The 19,881-nt window shown below is 38.1% G+C and overlaps 1 protein-coding gene across 4 annotated transcripts in view; it reads right to left on the bottom strand.

The window, feature by feature from the left end:
- CEP162 (centrosomal protein 162) overlaps positions 1-19,881 on the bottom strand; it is a 109,501-nt gene that overhangs the window by 25,973 nt on the left and 63,647 nt on the right. For all 4 annotated transcript variants that reach the window (XM_032275347.1, XM_032275348.1, XM_032275349.1 and 1 more), the window contains 5 exons: positions 13,168-13,294; positions 11,791-11,954; positions 10,902-11,006; positions 4,996-5,208; positions 2,172-2,806 (listed from right to left, as the gene is read on the bottom strand). In XM_032275347.1, coding sequence (XP_032131238.1) covers positions 2,172-2,806; positions 4,996-5,208; positions 10,902-11,006; positions 11,791-11,954; positions 13,168-13,294 — 1,244 coding nt within the window. The remainder of the gene's footprint in view (positions 1-2,171; positions 2,807-4,995; positions 5,209-10,901; positions 11,007-11,790; positions 11,955-13,167; positions 13,295-19,881) is intronic.

The following is a 19,881-nucleotide window of genomic DNA, read 5'->3' as shown; positions in this document are numbered from 1 at the left end:
AAATTATAAACAAAGATATATTTCCTACAGATAAACATTTTCTTTCTTATTGGAAAGACTGAAAATAATAGGATTTAACTTAAAGCATGTATTTTATTGAACTGCTGTTGCTACATCTTAATATGGTACTTCCCAACTATAGACAAATTTATCCATTGCTTATTTCACCATATGAATATTTCTCCATGGAAACAGTGTGAATAGGATCCTAGGAAAAGCATAAAAACCTAAATTAAAGCACATATGATATAACTGGATAATAGTAAAAAGTCTAAATCTGGGACTAGAAAAGTTTATTACTTCTCAGGCCCAGACTTATCTAAGAAACAGATTGACAATATTAACACATTTTAAATTATGTACAGGAAATTTTATTGGAAAACCTGAATTTTAAATTCTTTCCTGGAAAGAATATGATTCTTCTTAAACATAGCTCCATGCTACTATCATAATATTCAGGACTGAAGAAACAAGATTTCCATTTGGTAGCAATATGACTCAACCACTGCCATGGTTGCCAGTTAATAAGCATTTGTTGGGTGCTTCCCATGCTCATTCTGCTCCTACAGCAGATTGCTGTGAGGATGCAAAAGCGGCACCATCTTACACCAGTTCTCAGGGAACTACAAGGCTGTGTATGATTAAAGCTTCCTTAGTACATATTAACAAGTTGTGTAGGAGTTGGGGGTAGGAGAAGGCAATTTCCTGGAAAGTTACAAGAGATGTTTTATGAAAGTAGGACTTGTAACAAGAATGAGCAAAAGGCATAGAAAATGTGACAGATTAGGTAAGTAGAGTAGTATTAGAATAGTTACGGGACTTACGATGCCAGGCGAGAAATTTAGTCTTGATATTTAAGCATGTTGGGAGTCACTGGAGAGCAGAATGACTTAAATACAGGAGTATTTAAATAATACTAATGATTTTTAAGCAAAATGACTGGGGAAGGTTAAAAAAAATTGGAGTGGGAAAATTGCGTAATGGTGGCACTGGTTTATTAAAGTAAGGAAGAAAGAAAAATGGGAAACATATCCAAGGATTAACAGATTAAGCTGGCTTCGCACTTAAAATAAATATAGACGGCGAAGGGGAGTTTGGGAGGGAGAACTAGTTTACAGGTAAATAAAAAGGGAACTTGAGGTATGGGTGATTCCAAGAGAAGCAATCCAATAAATAGTTTCAGGTTTCATGTCTAACTCAGCAAAGAGAACAACTCTTTAAAAGTAAATCTAGAAGTCATGGTTCATAGAAACCGTAAGAATGGGTAAGTTTAGCAATGGAGAAAAAACAGAGAATGAACAGGAAACCAAGAGCTGAATGCTGGTAGAAAGCCAGATTTTTGGGGATGGAGAAGAAAGAGGGGTCAGGAGTCGGTAAAACAAACAGAAAAGGAGTTCTCGCCAGAGTTGCCAAGTTACAGAGGTTAAAGGAGAAAACGGTTTCAGGAGAAGTAACGTTGCTGAAGAAAATAAGGATGGAGAAAATGCCACTGGACTGGGAAGTGTCATTATTGAGACCAAGTTTAAAAGGAGTGATGATGAGAGAGCCATATTTAAGAGAAAGTGAGATAGATATAAAAGACTACTTATGAAAAACCTGCACTGAAAGACAGGGGATTGGAACTTGGTCAGGTGAAAAAAAAGATCTGAGGATGTCAAAAGACTCAGAGGAAAGAGACAGTGGATAGCAACTGGAGATTGTGAGGAAGAGATGGATGAGTTCAAAGTTCCTTAAAGCATGAATGGATATGATCATAAGGTCAATCTGAAGTTATTTTTGAAAAGAGGACCTTTTCCTTCTAGACTGCCAACTAGTTTTAACAACAGTTGTTTTCTGAAAGCAATCTGCCTATAGCAATAATAAACTATGACATTCTTTTGCTAGAAGAGCTCAATGAATCAGCTTGTTAACACCATTTGGGTATGTGCCGAAAGGCAAGACTGGTGAGCCCAAGGACACAATTTGGGTTGACACAGAGGTTCAGGTTCATCAGAATTTGGGCTACCAGCAGGTAGAAGACCCTCTCCTGAAACATATGTGCTCAGCAATGTAATATATTAATATTTACTTATGAATTCAGTTCAGTGTCTAATTATCTGGAGGAAATGTATCTTATAATTTTTCAATTTTATGCTTTTTTCTAACTATTTATAAATAACTTAACATTTTACCTTCTCATGGAGTTTTCAAATTCATTCATTGCTGCTTCAGATTTCATCTTCAGCTCATTCTTCTCTGAAATTAATCCCTCTAGCTCAGTTTTTAATCTGTAGTTTTCTTCTAAAACTTCTGAAACATGGGAATCAGTGAAAGTATGTGGTTGGTAAAGCTTGCTATCCAGGGTCCCAGGGAAGGAGTTAGCATTCTCTTTACTTGAATGCAAAATATCTTTCTTTGCCCTTTTGGCAGACATTTCCTCTCTGCCCTTAGAGTTCTGATTAGACAGCATCATTCTTCTTTCTTTCTGAAGCCTCTCCACAGTTTTTGAAAGGTCTTGTATTTCTCTCTTTTTTGTAGCCAGCTCTTCATTGAGTCTTACTAGTTTAGCTTTAGCACGAGCCTGCTCCACCTGAAATTCTATAGACTGAAAGTCTTTATCATCTTTACCATTTTTCTTGATGTCTACTTCAGCATTCTGGTGTTTAAGAACGTCTATTTCAGCTTCAAGGTTTCTTACAGTGATCTGATGGGCTTCCTTAATGTCATCAAGTTCCTTCTCTAGTGCTTTAATTCTGGGAGAGTCATGTTGATTCAATTTGCAAGCAAGGAGCTGCTCCTGCTGCTCTAGTCTTTGTTCATACTGAATCTGAAGGAAAGAATCCATGTAATGCCAAACACCTGTTAAACATTTCATTAGTTGCCGAAGCCTTGCATACTACTGGGTCCTACCTAATCCTCTATTCAGTTACCCATTATATATTCTGATGTCTTCAATTCTGTATTTCTTGAATGAGTCAAATGTATTGAAGTCCTATTCTTTCAGGGCATAACATTATATGTTCTTGATATATATGTAATTTAATAACTGATATATTGCTTCATAAATATTAACTTATATTCTTACACACACCAAGATTTATTTTAAACCTCACAACAAAACCTATTATTATGCAGACTTCTCCATGCAAACTGTCAACACATTCTTTGAGGATAAACAGTAAAGCAACTGGGGGTATTGAAGTCTTTGGGAAACCACACATTTTCAACCTTCTAACATCAACTTATTAACTTCATAGAGAGTAAAATGGCCTGGAATTTGTATGCTGGAGCTTTAATATTTTGTTTAGTATTTAGCAAATGAAATAATTTCTCCTGTGGAGGGAGGCACCAATAGTGCTTGGTCATACATTCAATGGATATTTACTGAGCTATGACATTATGCCAGGCAATATGCAGGTTCTAGAGACAAAAAGACTGAGTTCTTGTCTTAAAATAGCTCACAGCTTGGTGAGGAGAGCAACATGGCAGCAGCTACGATGTCCCATGATAAGTGCAATAACAGTCCTATGAACATAGTGCAGAGGAGGCGAGGCAGTCCTAAGTGTCTGGAGGCCTAACAGAAGATGGGAAGACTGCACAGAGACAACACACTTACGTTCAGTCTTGAGAGATGAGTGTAAATTTGGGGTTAGGTGGAGTCAGGGATGTTTTGGAAATAGGAGGAGCATATGCACTACTGGTTGAATGCTTGGTATATACAGAGAATCAGAAACGATGGGGGGGAAGGCAAGTAGTGAGCAAAGGCAGGAGTGGGATCGGGCAGAGGACTGCAAAAAGAAACAGGGTGTTTCAACTTAGATATATAAAAAGGGAGTAGGGGGTTGGAATTTACACCTGAGAGTCTTATTTGGTTGGTGGAACACTAATAATAATCATTAACTGCTTGCTAGACTCTAGGCATAGGGGATATATACACATATATATATATGTGTGTGTGTGTGTCTGTCTGTATATATATGTCTGAATATATATATATGCCTGTGTGTGTGTGTGTACATACATATATATGTGTGTGTGTGTAAAAGAGGGTGGAATAGAAGAAACCCAACATCCTTGATGTGACTTTTATGAACCTTCTATTGTTTTTGGAATCTAATGTTCTTTCATTTGCTGCTTTTCTGAGGATAGACATCTGTGGGGAATGAGAGGAGCTTCCGGGAAGGAGTGTGGTGTAAGGGTTGGTACAAGATGCCTTGGGCTTGAGGCTTCTTACTCTGCCAACTTACCAGCAGTGGAACCTTGGACAAGGTGGTTGAACTGTGAACATCTCAGCTCCCTCATCTGCTAAATAGTGTTAACAATATCTACTCCTCACAGGTGATTAGAAGGATTATGCAAGATGAACAGAGATATTTATGAAAGTATCTAGCATGAATTCCTGACAGAAACCATGTGCTCAACAAAATTTTTAACAATAATCTACAACTGTTATTTGTCTATAAAAATTTTTTTTAAAGTAAATTAAATATCATGTCCTGTTTCATACTTGGTCTGTTCAAGCACTTGTATTTTCTGATTCATTCCTATTTCACAAAATAGTGGAAAACTCAGACAGTAAGACATTTCTGGAAGATGCTCCCCTACCTGCTGTTCTATTCCCTAAAATGTATACTTCCTATTCCCTTACCCTTCTCTAGATACATTTCAGTGAAAATATTTTCAACCAAGGTAATTTCTTTTTTCCTTTTGTACTGAATACGTATCAGGTGTGTTTTATTCTGCTTTTTCATGACTTAATTTCCACTAATTCTAATATTGAGAGAGGTGATGTAAATATTATCCTGTGCTTGATTACTCTGTCAGAAATAAAAAGAAAAGTTGCTGAAAGAGGATACCAAAATAGGATGGACTTGGTTTCTGTTGCACCTACTGATACCAGTGGTAAAGGTTTCATGGGAAAGAATGTTTATAGCTATTTGTTAAAGTGAGATCCTAAGAAGTGGTTGCCCTGTGGTCTATCTCTGACCTTTATCTCTGAGGCTACTTTGCACTTACCTTCATTTTCTGAAACTGTTGTTCCATGGTACGAAGGCTTTTCTTTGCATCTTCATCTTTGCCCTCCAGATCAGCTTCTAGCTTTTTAATCCTTTTTTCCATAAACTCCACTGTATTTTTATCCACTGTATCACCAGCTGCCGATGCAGCCAATATTAAAGCAGGTAAGGAATTGGGATATCTTCTCTTTAGAATCCCTTCCATTTCCTTAACCTATTAAAATATATTTTCCACCAAAAAACTCTTATTGAATAAATGAATTCAGTAAAGTTTCAGGAAACAACAGTCAGAAATCAGTAGCATTTCCACATACCAATAACAATCCACAGAGGACCAAATCAAGAACTACCTAAGAATACACTTAACCAGGGAGGTGAAGGATGTTTACCAGGAGAACTATAAAACACTGATTAAGAAAACTGTGACACAAACAAATGGAAAAACATCCCATGCACACAGATTGGAAGGATTAGTATAGTTAAAATGACCATACTGCCTAAAGCAATCCACAAATTCAACTGAATCCCAATCAAATTACCGAAGTCATTTTTCACAGAATTAGAAAAACCAATCTTACAATTTATATGGAACCAAAAAAGAGGCCGAATAGCCAAGGCAATCCTAAACAAAAAGAACAAAGCTGGAGGTATCACATCACCTGACTTCAAACTCTACAAGGCTATAGCAGCCACAACAGCATGGTACTGATAAAAATAGACACACAGATCAATGGAAAGAATAAAGAACCCAGAAATTAAGCCACACACCTATAATCAGCTCATCTTGGACAATGTCAACAAAAATATACACTAGGGAAAGGACACCCTAATTCAATACATGGTGCTAGGAAAATTGGATTGTCATGTGCAAAAGAATGAAACTGAACTCACACCTCTCACCTTATACAAAAATAAACTCAAGATGCATTAAAGATGTAAGACCTGAAACTACAAAAATCCTAGAAAAAATTCTAAGAGAAACTCTCCTGAACATTGGCCCAGGCAAAGGATTTATGACCAGGTCCCCAAAGGCAAATATAACAAACCAAAAATAAACAAATAGGACTTAATTAAATAACCCCATTAAAAAGTGGGCAAAGGACACAAACATTTTTTCAAAAGACGTACAAGTAGCCAAAGACCCATATGAAAAAATGCTCAACATCACTAATCACCAAAGAAATGCAAATTAACCATAATGAGGTACTATCTTACATCAGTCAGTAGGGTTATTATTAAAAAGTTAATAAACAGCAGATGTTAGCGAGGATGTGGAATAAAGAGAATGCCTGTATACTGTTGGTGGGAGTATAAATTAGTATAACCATTATGGAAAACAGTGTGGAGATTTCTGAATAACTAAAAACAGAACCATTTGATCCAGCAATTCCACTACTAGGATTGAAAGGAAAATAAAACGTATCAAAAAGACACAAACACACACACACACACACACACACACTCTCACTCACTCTCTTTATCCATAGAAGAGAATAAAAGCATGTTTTGAAGCAGCACAGATGAACGATTTGATCCAGCAATTCTACTACTAGGATTGAAAGGAAAATAAATTGTATCAAAAGACACACACACACAAATTCATCCATAGAAGAGAACAAAAGCATGTTCTGAAGCAACATGGATGGAACTGGAGGCCATTATCCTAAGTGAAATAGAAAGTAGAATTCCACATGTTCTCACTTGTAAGTGGGAGCTAAACAATGAATACACATGCATATACAGACTGGAATAACAGATACTGGAGACTCTAAAAGGTGGCAGGGTGGGAGGGGTAAAAACTGAAAAATTCCCTACCAGGTACAATGTTCATCATTTGGGTAATGGCTAACTAAAAGGCCAGACTTCACCACTATGCAATATATGCATGCAAGAAATGTGCACTTGCACCCCTTAAATCTATAAAAATGAAACACAATTTTTGAAACATATATAAGGTCACAAATATATGTAAAATGAAGCAATTTAAACTTAGATTATGCTACGTCTTGTCAAAATTTTAGAGATATTTATAGCATGTCTCCAGATAGAATCAAATGCACAGAAGCACAAATTAATTTCATATTTTACATTCCTAGATTATCTGATGAAAAAATCTTAAAGTATACTAATTAACTATTGGTTTATTTACAGAAATTATTTTACATTCATTAGACATATATCTTCAGGGCCAGGTGTGATGGCTCATGCCTGTAATCCCAGCACTTTGGGCGGGGGGATCACTTGAGGTCAGGAGTTCCAGACCAGCCATGGACAACATGGTGACACCCTATCTCTACTAAAAAAATACAAAATTTAGCCAGGTGTAGTGGTACACACCTGTTCCCAGCTACGCAGGAGGCTGAGGTGGGAGAATCACTTGATCCCAGGAGGCAGAGGTAGCAGTGAGCCAAGATCACGTCACTGCACTCCAGCCTGAGTGGCAGAGCGAGACCCTGTCTCAAAAAAAAAAAAAAAAAAAAAAAAAAGAAATATGTCTTCAGACTTTCAATTAGTAATAACTAGTCCTTTTAAGTACAAAGCTCTCCCTGCTCTCTTTTTTCCAGACTTCCTCATATGATAGTGCTTCTACACTCTACTGATTGAAAAATTACTTACATGCACACGGTGTGTCAACTTTTGGCAATAAACATTCAGCTTCCTAAGCACCTAACTCTGCCTGCAGCTCTACTCCATCTGAATCTCCCCAAAGGCCCCTGGCCAAATAAAGTTTAATCTACTTTAAAATGATTTCTTTTAATTGGAAAGTAAGTAGGATTAGATAACATTTAATGAAGTCTTCATAAAGGACTGGATACTTTTAGTCTAAAAAAAATGACATATCATATAATGAAAGAAACACACCAGGGTCCACAGAAATGACAGCTTATTATATAAGCCTGTGTGTTTACCTGCTTTTTAAAACTATTATAGTGAAGATATCTTTGAAAAACATACAAACACTAAATTCTTTGTTGAACTGTTTTCTAGCCTATGAGCATGCAATGAACTAGGACCTGAAAAGCTGTCTAGTGTCACAGTTAAGAGCATATTTGGTTAGACTGTGCCACCAGCTTTAGGATCCTGTGTCAACTAATCCTTCGATTTAAATCTCTCTTGCCTCCTGGGTAAGACTGGGATGGTAACAGTAGCAATTTCAAAGGGTTGATACAACTGAGGATCAAATGACTTTCATCTTTGTAAGAACTTAAGAGAACCCAGCATACAGGGAAGACTTGGTAAGTATGTGTTGGCTTTTATGATGATTTCAACTCCCAAGGCAAGATGGTTTGCTGGTGTTCAAAATCCTGTTCATATTAGGTATTTACAGGGCATATAATTTGGAAAGTTATTATAAATATTTCCATTTGTGAAAACTGCTTGCATATTTACTGATATGTCATAAATTGGGATATATCCATCTACAAATAATAATTTCTTTCACCTGAAAAATTCAAAGCTTTGTTTCCTCTGATATTAGTTACTTTAGTTGTACGTATATGAAAATACATGTATACATACCAACGCTACACATATTAAAAAGAGAACTAGATTTTAAAGAATTTAACATTTTAATGTATTCATTTTAAAAATTTAAGAAATATTTTCAATCTAGTTTTGATATCTTGAAATATATATTACATTTTTTTGGGAAAAATGAAATTTTATTTGTATCTTCTTTAATTTTGCTTTTTAGTATTATTCTTTGGTCAATAATATCAATCTGGTATACAAAGTAATTTTTTTAAACTCATTGAAAATTAAACTATAAAATATTCCACTAAATAAAAAAAAGCACAATTGCAATCTGATATTTTCATTATAATATGCATCTAATTATCCCCATTTTTACTTATATTCTATTTAAAAAGAGGTATTTTATTTATAATTAGTCTACTTAAGAATACTGCTCCATAATTATACTAAATGTATTGTGATATACTATGATTAAAATATACATATTAAAGTTTAAAATATTGGCATAGAAATGCTCATGGAAACTAAATAAGATCTGAAATGTGCATGCAGCAATCCAACTACTAGAAAACTATTTTAGAAAAATATAATCTAAGATGATGAACTAATGTTTAATAAAAGTATTAATAAAAGAGGGAGGTTACTTTTATAATGTGGTATATTTCTGGCCAATATGAATTCAATTCTACATTTCTCTTAAAATAAGTCATCTAATAAAAAAGTAGTTCCTTTGGTCTTTTTTCTCTTCCACTTCTGAATGGCTTTTTAGATTGGCTAACCTAAATCCTGAGCATTGAAGAAAATCCAAGCAATCCCAAACTATACTCACTTTAGAATATTTCTAGTTGTTTTTTTTAAATCATTAGTTATTTACTTTTTTTTTTTGAGATGGAATCTCACTCCATCACTCAGGAGGAGGTGCAGTGGCGTTATCTCAGCTCACTCCAACTTCCATCTCCTCGGTTTAAGTGATTCTCTTGCCTCCGCCTCCCGAGTAGCTAGGATTACAGGTGTGTGTCACAGTGCCCAGCTAACACCATGCCTGGCTAATTTTTCTATATTTTAGTAGAGAGGGGGTTTCACCACGTTGGCCAGCCTGGTCTCAAACCCCTGGCCTCAAGCAATTCTCCTGCCTCGGCCTCCCGAAGTGTTGGGATTACACGCATGAGCCACTGTGCCTGGCGTATATTTCTAGTTCTTCATATCACATTTGGCTGATCCTTTCTTGGCCCTCAACCAATCTACTCAGTCATACCTTTTAATATAAAAATAGTTCTTGTAAAAGTAATAAAGTTAATTTTTTGCTTAGTTTTCCTTCTTCTCATAAAACTGGGATAATAATCAGCCCAGTGATGACCTCACAGTTTCAGATTTATGATGGAATAATACCCATATGTTTAAGTATCATGACTTGACTACGGAATCATGCTCCCTTATGAACAAGTCTGGCAACTCATACTTTGTTTTAAAATATTTAGTTATGGGGCCGGGCGCTGTGGCTCACGCCTGTAATCCCAGCACTTTGGGAGGCTGAGGCGGGTGGATCACAAGGTCAAGAGATCGAGACCATCCTGGTCAACATGGTGAAACCCCGTCTCTACTAAAAATACAAAAAATCAGCTGGGCATGGTGGCACGTGCCTGTAATCCCAGCTACTCTGGAGGCTGAGGCAGGAGAACTGCCTGAACCCAGGAGGCGGAGGTTGCGGTGAGCTGTGATGGCGCCATTGCACTCCAGCCTGGGTAACGAGAGCGAAACTCCGTCTCAAAAAAAAAAAAAAAAAAATTTAGTTATGAATACAAATACCATATTATAGTGTTTTAAAAACACAAGGAAAAAATAATAATCCTACCTCCTAAAACAAATACTTAAATTAAAAAATCTTTATTCTGATAAGTTTCACTTTATGACTTTAGTAAAGGTCTCCCATACTGACCACAAAATGAGTATTTCTAAGCCTCAACAGTAAGAAAGAGCTTACTCAAGATAACGGCCACCTCTTTGGGAGGCTGAATATTCTGTTTACAGGGTGTTTTGTAACATTTCCCAAGCATTACCAGCATGTTCTCAACTCAGGGATCTCCCTCTTGTACTCCTCTCTTAGCTGTCTATGGGCAGGAAGAGAAATCCTAACTCTATATCCAGAGTTTCAAAATTCTACTTCCTTCTTCCTAGGTGTCTAACAGAGCTAGGGTACCAAATTACCTTTTATAATAGGTCTGCCATCGTATAAATGAGGCATATTAGTCTAAAAATTCTGTAATTATAAAGCTGTAGGTATATAAAAAAGATGCTATTACTTTTATTACTGTAAATACTTTAAAACAAAAATTTCCAGGTTGATTCCATCTTGTGAGAACTCCTGAAACAAAAGAGAAACCAAAATTCACTGTACATAAAATATGCTCATGAAAATTTACCCTGAACACATACTTGTCGCTCTAGATCCTGAATTTTTTTGGCATCTGCTGCCTTATCTTTTAAGCGTATCTTCTGCTGAATAGATGGATTCCCAGATTCAGTTTTCAGTTTCTCAATCTGCCAACAAATAAATAACATGTTAAGAAGCATATTTAAACGTAACAGAAAAGTCCAGAGGGGAGGCATAATGTTAGTTCACTCATTCATTTATAAATTCCTCAGCAAAATTTGGGGAATGAATTCCTCAAATTCTTTGGGGTCCTCCCATGTTCCAGGTACTACCTAGATCTGGCAGGAGATATGGAGGGCAAATGAGACAAATTAGGTCCCTGCTCCCAAGATGCTTACGCTCTAGTAGAGGGAGAGGGCTGACACGCTAATAAACAAAGTAAATCAAAGGGGAAATGAAATAACTTCAGAGTGGTAAGGGCTAAGAAGGAAATAAAACAGAGTGAAGGGATAGGAACAAAGAGCCAGAAGTTGGGAGATTGGCAGCTACATTAGGAAAGGGAGTCAGGAAAGGTCTTTTCTAGAGAGCAGAAATCTGAGCCAAGAGGAATGAGGACGAGTGAGACACAAAAAGAACTGAGGCAGAGTATTCCAGGCAAAGGAAACAAATGGAACAAGTTCAGCATGTTCAAGAATCAGAGGAGCTCCAATGTGGCTGAGGATGCTGAAGAGGCAGGCAGGGTTTGGACCCCACGGGGGCCTGACAGGCTGTGATAAGGAGCTTATATTTATTCTTAGTCTAATCTAAAATAGACTATGTATCTAAAAACAAACCAGTGATCTTAATTAATAGTTCAGAGTAATGATGCAATGACAAAAGGTTATATAGAACTGATATTATAGACAACAGAATTCATGTAGAGAAGAAATACATTCTGAAATGATCTATTACCTCAAGTTTGAGCTTCTCAATTTCCTCATTTGCTTCTCTAAGCCGAAGCGCATCTTTATCTAGAAGTTCCTGATTTTCAGCATACCACTGTAATCTTTTTTGCAGACGACTGATTTCTTGTTTATGTGTTTCTTCTAAAATTTTTATTTCATATAATTTTTCACCTATAAAATAAAGTAACTCAATAACCTGCTTGCTGTTCTCCAAAATATGAAAATAAACTAAAAGATTTTAAATGAAAACCAGTGCCCATTTAATGACAGCATTATGAAGAAACAAGAAGCATAAAACAATTGACTTACACAATATAATGTATAGCTTAATCTATTAGTCAAAGGAAATAAGAGATTGTGTTTATAACCCAAACCATCAACCTTGTAGCAAAGTCGGCTATGTAGAAATTTTTAATAAATTTCTTGTTTCCCACTGACCTTTTAAAAATTATAAAAGTTGTTTCCATGGGAAAATAAATGTTGGATTTAAGAAATAATAAAAATGAAGAATGTCTATAATTATATTAAAAAGTAACAATGACAAACATTCAGGAGCGCTTATTACAATTTATTATTATCTACTACAGCAAACTTTTACAACGGGTACTGCTATTATTGTTGTTACTCTATTTTACAGATAAGGAAAGCAAATGTCATTTTCTTACAAATAGGTCAAAATGGATTTCTCAGCACGTCTTACACTGAAGCTCATAATACTGCAGATCAAAGATTCTATCTTTTGCAAATGAGGGCTCCTGTAATCTAACTTTCTATCCCTGTGTTCTGCCATTCTAAGTCATGGGATATACTTGTGCAGCCTTTCTCTATCCCTTCACCTTCAAATATTACTACCCATAAAGGCCCAGCTCAAATGCCACTCTGTAACAAAACCCGCATTTGGTATCCCAATTCCTCTTATGTTTGTAATTTTTTCCTTACATTACAGTTTTCTGTTTTCTTATCTTACTCCCCTTGGTTTTTGTGGTACGGACCATGCCACAGTTATCTATGTGCTCTTTATAAAACCCAGTGCACTATTATTTATTCACTTGGCAAATACTAAACAGCCTACCAAGTTTCAGACCCAGGGAAAAGAAGACAGGCCTTGCCCTCAAGAAGGTCACAGTCTAGGTAGGATGACACAGGTGAACAACCAAACATAAATGCCATGAATCCAAAATCTTTTCTCTCCTCTTGCAATTATTCCTGTTAAACCCAATTAGATTCACACATCTTTTAATGACTAATTTTAAGAAACATTTCTAAAATTATAATATACTTCAAGGAATAGCATTTTGATTATACCATTCAATTTCTATTACTTAAATTCAACATTAGAACAGTTATGATTATAAAGGTACACGATTTCAGTTCAGTGTTTTACCTGTGACATAAGCAATCTGATCTTTGGCTTGGTCCCTCTCTTTCTTCATTTTTTCCAAGTCTACTTCAAGAGCTTGTTTGTCTTGTTTCAGTCTTTTGATGTCTTCCAATAAACTGTTTTTTTCTTTCTTGATATTCAAAGAAATATTAAAGCAAGGTTTTTCCAACCACAATAAATTGTGGCATAGTCTTTCTTTCACCCAATGCATCATGAATACTGCTGCAAAATATTTTCTCAAAATTTTAGCTCTGATGTTATTACTACCACCTGCCCCACCCCAGAATTTTTTCATGTCTTCTGATAGCCTATTTGAATCAGTTCTAATCATCTCGGTATTGCATTAAAGACCTTTTAATCTATTGTTCAAACTTCTTTCATATACTAACCATATTGAAGACCCACTAATTCTCTTGCTTGCATTACAATAATAAGCTCTTAACAACTAGTATGCCTCTTCTACCTCTGGCCCCTACAGTCTATTCTCGCAGCAGCCATAGGGATTGTTGTAGGGTCAGTTAATGTCATTCTCCATCAAAAACTCTCTGCTGGCTGAGTGCAGTAGCTCACACCTGTAATCCCAGCACTTTGGGAGGCTGAGGCAGGCAGATCACCTGAAGTTAGGAGTTTGCGACCAGTCTGGCGAACATAGTGAAACGCTGTCTCTATTAAAAATACAAAAATTAGCTTGGTGTGGTGGCATGCAACTGTAGTTCCAGCTACTCAGGAGGCTGAGGCAGGAGAATGACTTGAACCTGGGAGGCAGAGGTTGCAATGAGCCAAGATCACACCACTGCAATCCAGCCTGGGTGACAGAGTGAGACTCTGTCTCAAAACACAGCTAAAGCAGTGTTACAGGCAAATTTATAGTATCAAATGACCACATTAGAAAGTGGGAAAGATCTAAAATCGACACCCTAACATCTTACACACACACACACACACACACACACACACACACACCCCCCAGAGAAGCAAAAGCAAACAAATTCAAAAGCTAGCAGAAGACAAGAAATAACTAAGATCGGAGCAGAAGAAGACAGAGACAAATAAAACCCTTTAAAAAAAAAATCAATGAATCCAGGAGCTGTTTTTTTTTTTTTTTTGAAAAGATTAAATAGACCGCTAGCCAGACTAATGAATAAGAGAGAAGAATCAAATAGACACAATAAAAAATGGTAAAGGGGATATCACCACTGTTCCCACATGAATACAAACTACCATCACAGAATACTATTAACACCTCTACACAAATAAACTAAAAAATCTAAAAGAAATAGATAAATTCTTGGACACATGCACCCTCCCAAGACTAAACCAGGAAGCAGTTGAATCCCTGAATAGACAAATAACAAGTTCTGAAATTGAGGCAGTAATTAATAGCCTACCAAGGAAAAAAGCCCAGGACCAGACAGATTCACAGCCGAATTCTACCAGAGGTACAAAGAGAAGCTGGTACCATTCCTTCTGAAACTATTCCAAACAACAGAAAAACACAGATTCCTCCCTAACTCATAAGACCAGCATCATCCTGATACCAAAACCTGGCAGAGATACAACAACAACAAAATTTAGGCCAATATCCCTGAAGAACATCAATGCAAAAATTCTCAATACAATACTGGCAAACTGAATCCAGTAGCATATCAAAAAGCTTATCCACCATGATCAAGCTGGCTTCATCCCTGAGATGCAAGGCTGGTTAAACATACGCAAATCAATAAGCATAATTCATCACATAAACAGAACCAATGACAAAAACCACATGATTATCTTAATAAATGCAGAGAAGGCCTTCAACAAAATTCAACACCGCTTCATGCTAAAAACACTCAATAAACTAGGAACTGATGGAACATAACTCAAAATAGTAAGAGCTATCAATGACAAACCCATAGCCAATATCATACTCAATGAACAAAAGCTGGAAGCATTCCCTTTGAAAACCAGCAAAAGACAAGAATGCCATCTCTCACCACTCCTACTGAATATAGTATAGGAAGTTCTGGTGAGAGCAATCAGGCAAGAAGAAGAGTATTTGAATAAAGAGTATTTGAATAGGAAGAGAGGAAGTCAAATTGTCTGTTTCTGGATGACATAATGTATATTTAGAAAACCCCATCGACTCAGTCCAAAAAATCCTTAAGCTGATAAGTAACTTCAGCAAAGTCTCAGATAAAAAATCAATGTGCAAAAATCACAAGCATTCCTATATACCAATAACAGACAAGCAGAAAGCCATATCATGAGTTAACTCCCACTTACAATTGCTACAAAGAGGACAAAAATAACTAGGAATACAACTTACAAGGGATGTGAAGGATCTCTTCAAGGATCACTGCTCAAGGAAATAAGAGAGGACACAAACAAATGGAAAAACATTCCATGCTCATGGATAGGAAGAATCCTTATCATGAAAATGGCCATACTGTCCAAAGTAATTTACAGATTCAATGCTATTCCCACCAAGCTACCACTGACTTTCTTCATAGAACTGGAAAAAACTACTTTAAATTTTATATGGAACTAAAAAGAGCCCATATAGCCAAGACAATCCCAAGCAAAGAGAACAAAGCTGGAGTCATCAGGCTACCTGACTTCAAACTATACTACAAGCCTATGGTAACTAAAACAGCATGGTATTGGTACCAAAACAGGCATACAGAACAGAGGCCCCAGAAATAACACCACATATCTATAACCATCTGATTTTTGACAAAGCTGACAAAAACAAGCAATGAAGAAATAATTCCCAATGAAGAAATAATTCCCTATTCAATAAATGTGCTGGGAAAACTGGCTAGCCATATGCAGAAAACAGAAACTGGACCCCTTCCTTACACCTTGTACAAAAATTAACTCAAGATGGATTAAAGACTTAAATGTAAGACCTGAAAACCATGAAAACCCTAGAAGAAAACCTAGGCAATACCATTCAGGACACAGGCATAAGCAAAGACTTCATGACTCAAACACCAAAAGCTATTGTAACAAAAGCCAAAATTGACAAATAGGATCTAATTAAATTAAAGAGCTTCTGCTCAGCAACACAAACTATCATCAGAGTGAACAGGCAACCAACAGAATGGGAGAAAATTTTTGCAATCTATCCATCTGACAAAGGGCTAATATCCAGAATCTACAAGAAACTTAAACAAATTAAAAACAAAAACAAAACCAAAAACAACCAACCAACCCACCCTATCAAAAAGTAGGTGAAGGATATGGACAGACTCTTCTCAAAAGAAGACATTTATGCAGCCAACAAACATGTGAAATAAAGCTCAGCATCACTGGTCATTAGAGAAATGCAAGTGAAAACCACAATGAGATACCATCTCATGCCATTAGAATGGCAATCATTAAAAAGTCTGGAAACAATAGATGCCAGTGAGATATGGAGAAATAGGAATGTTTTTACACTGTTAGTGAGAATGTAAATTAGTTTAACCATTGTGGAAGATACTGCAGTGATTCCCCAAGGATCTAGAACTAGAAATACCATTTGACCCAGCAAGCCCACTACTGGGTATATACCCAAAGAATTATAAATCATTCTACTACAAGACACATGCACATGTATGTTTATTGCAGCACTGCAGCACTGTTTACAATAGCAAAGACTTGGAATCAACCCAAATACCAATCAATGATAGACTGGAAAGAGAAAATGTTGCACATATATACCATGGAATACTATGCAGCCATAAAAAAGAATGAGTTCATGTCCTTTGCAGGGACATGGATGAAGCTGGAAATCATCATCTTCAACAAACTAACACAATAACAGAAAATCAAACACTGCATGTTCTCACTCATGAGTGGGAGCTGAACAATGGGAACGCCTGGACACAGGGAGGGGAACATCACACATGGGGGCCTGTTGTGGCTTGGGAAACAAGGGGAGGAGGAACATTAGGACAAATACCTAACGCATGTGGGACTTAAAACCTACATGACATGTTGATAGGTGCAGCAAACCACCATGGCACATGTATACCTATGGAACAAACCTGCACATTCAGCACATGTATCCCACAACTTAAAGCAAGACAAAACAAAACTCCGCTGGCTCCTTGCAGGGTTAACTCAAAGTCCTTACTATGACGTTTAGTGTCATATAACCCAGCCTTATCCATGACTGATCACCTGTTCTATAAATCCCCACCTATTTCATTCTAGCCCAAGACCTCCTTGTTGTTCTTTAACTACTCCTACCTCAATGGGTCTGCACTGTCTCTTCTTTTTGCAGTGCTCTGGGCCCAGATAGCCAGGGAGTTTCCTCTTTCACTTCATCAGGATTTCTGCTCACCCTTTAGTGTCATATAACACAGCTTTACCCATGACTGATCACCTCTTCTATAAATCCCTACCCATTTCATTCTAGCCCAAGACCTCCTTGCTATTCTTTGAACACTCCTACCTCAATGAGTCTGCACTGTCGCTTCTGTTTGCAGTGCTCTGGGGCCCAGATAGCCAGGTAGTTTCGTCCTTCACTTTATCATGATTTCTGCTTACATGAAGCCCCAGAAGGCCTTCCTGACCACCCTAACTGAAACAGCAAGCCCCATCCTTGCCTCCAGACACACAGTTTCATTTTTTTCTCACAGCACTCACTACCACCTGACATATTGTCTATTTACATGAAAGCAGGATTTCATTTTGCCAAACTTTGTATCATAAATGTATAAAAAATGCTTGGTACATCAAAAAATAAAAATGGAATTTTTGGCCGGGCGCGGTGGCTCAAGCCTGTAATTCCAGCACTTTGGGAGGCCGAGGCGGGTGGATCACGAGGTCAAGAGATCGAGACCATCCTGGTCAACATGGTGAAACCCCGTCTCTACTAAAAATACAAAAAATCAGCTGGGCATGGTTGTGCGTGCCTGTAATCCCAGCTACTCAGGAGGCTGAGGCAGAAGAATTGCCTGAACCCAGGAGGAGGAGGTTGCGGTGAGCTGAGATCGCGCCATTGCACTCCAGCCTGGGTAACATGAGTGAAACTCCGTCTCAAAAAAAAAAAAAAAAAAAAAGGAATTCTCAATATGCACTACATTCCATACTACTCTCTATAGTTCCAAGTGTTATGCCCCATTCTTATGCTTGACACAAATCATACTATCTTTCAAAGCTCAGTTCAAATTAAACTAAGCTATTCCTGATTATCCCGTCTTCTGTCTCCCACAAACTTCAAGTGTATCTCTGGTATGGCATTTATTACTGTTTCATATGACAGTGATTCATGTATACGCAACCTCTTCTCTTTATTAGGTGGAAGGCTCTATGGGGACCAAGACTGATTTATATTAACTTTTTACTTTATGGCAATAAGTGCATGGCATGTATTAGATAAATGCACACTAAACTGAACTTATGAAACTACTGGACTCAACAGCAGTCAACTTGGTATTTAAGTTTCAAAATGACAAGTTCTTGCAAACCGTTTTACAATTTAAATTTAAAATTCACTCTTAGAGGTAGACGATCCAAGATGGCCATTTAGGAACAGCTCAGGATTGCAGCTCCCAGTGAAAGCGCAGAGGGTGAGTGGACGCCGCGTTTTTACTGCCCACAGACTAGGAAATTCCCGGGCAGAGGTGCTCCACGGTCACCAGCGCGGCTGTTTCGGCCAGCGCGGCTGTGCCGCCCAGAGCCGGCCAGCGCCGCTGCTTTGTCGGCGCCCCGGAGCCGCGGTTCTCCCTACAAAATACACTGGTCCGGGGGCCCTTTAGGCTGGCGATTGGAGCCACGGGAAGTGGCCCATTCGCTAGTTCAAAAAGGGGACTGAGCAGAGAACCAGGACAGTAGATTCCAGGGCAAAAAAAAGGAAAAAAAGCGCCACAAACCTCAGTGCCGCTGTTTAAGCCAGCGCAGTGAGTGGCTGCAGGGGAAAACAGACCCCGGCGCCTCTTCAACAGGCGACTGGAACACCAACTTAAAAAAGGCTCTGAGGCAGGGAGCCAGGCGATCAGGCTCGGCTGGTCCCACCCCACAAAAGAACAGCAACCAGAAACTCTGGATTGAGAGTTTCACAGCAAGCGCAGCTGAACCCGGGAGGGTCTAGCTCTGTGGGGGAGGGGCGTCCGCCATTACCGAGGCAGCCCGCCGTTGCCAAGGCAACCCGTCATTGCTGAGGCAGCCCGCTGTTGCCAAGGCAACCTGCCACAGCAGAGACTCCGCCCCAACAGAGGCAGGCCACCATCGCCAAAGCAGTTCTAACTACACCCATATAAACAGGACCGCAGAGAAGTTCACTCGTCAGCGGGGCGGAGCCCACAGCAGCTAAGCAAAGTTGCTATAGGCCGACAGTGACTAGGCTGCCTCCTTGCTGGGCTGGGCAGGTCTGAAGGGAAAAAAAAAAAAAAAAAGAAGGCAGCAGCATAATGGAAACTCATAAATAAAGCCCTAAATCCCTGAGACACAGCACCTGGGAACAAAAAGCAGTTTATGAGTTCTGCTGCAGCAGACCTAAAAGTACCTGCCCAGCAGCTCTGAATGAACAACAACAGAGCTCTCAGCTCACCATTTGAGCTCCTGTAAAGAAGAGAACGTCTCCTCAAGCAGCTCCCTGACCCCTATATATCCAAAAAGACACCTCATAAAAGAGAGATCAGATTGACACTAGGCGGGTATCCTTCTGGGACAAAGATAGCAGAAGAAGAAAATTGGTAACAACCCTTGCTGTTCAGCAGCTGCTGCAGGTGAACCCCAGGCAAG

The sequence above is a fragment of the Sapajus apella genome, unplaced genomic scaffold (assembly GCF_009761245.1).
Source record: "Sapajus apella isolate SASKATOON/1434 unplaced genomic scaffold, GSC_monkey_1.0 scaffold6, whole genome shotgun sequence".
Lineage (NCBI taxonomy): Eukaryota > Metazoa > Chordata > Mammalia > Primates > Cebidae > Sapajus > Sapajus apella.
This window is presented reverse-complemented; position numbering and strand designations above follow the sequence as displayed.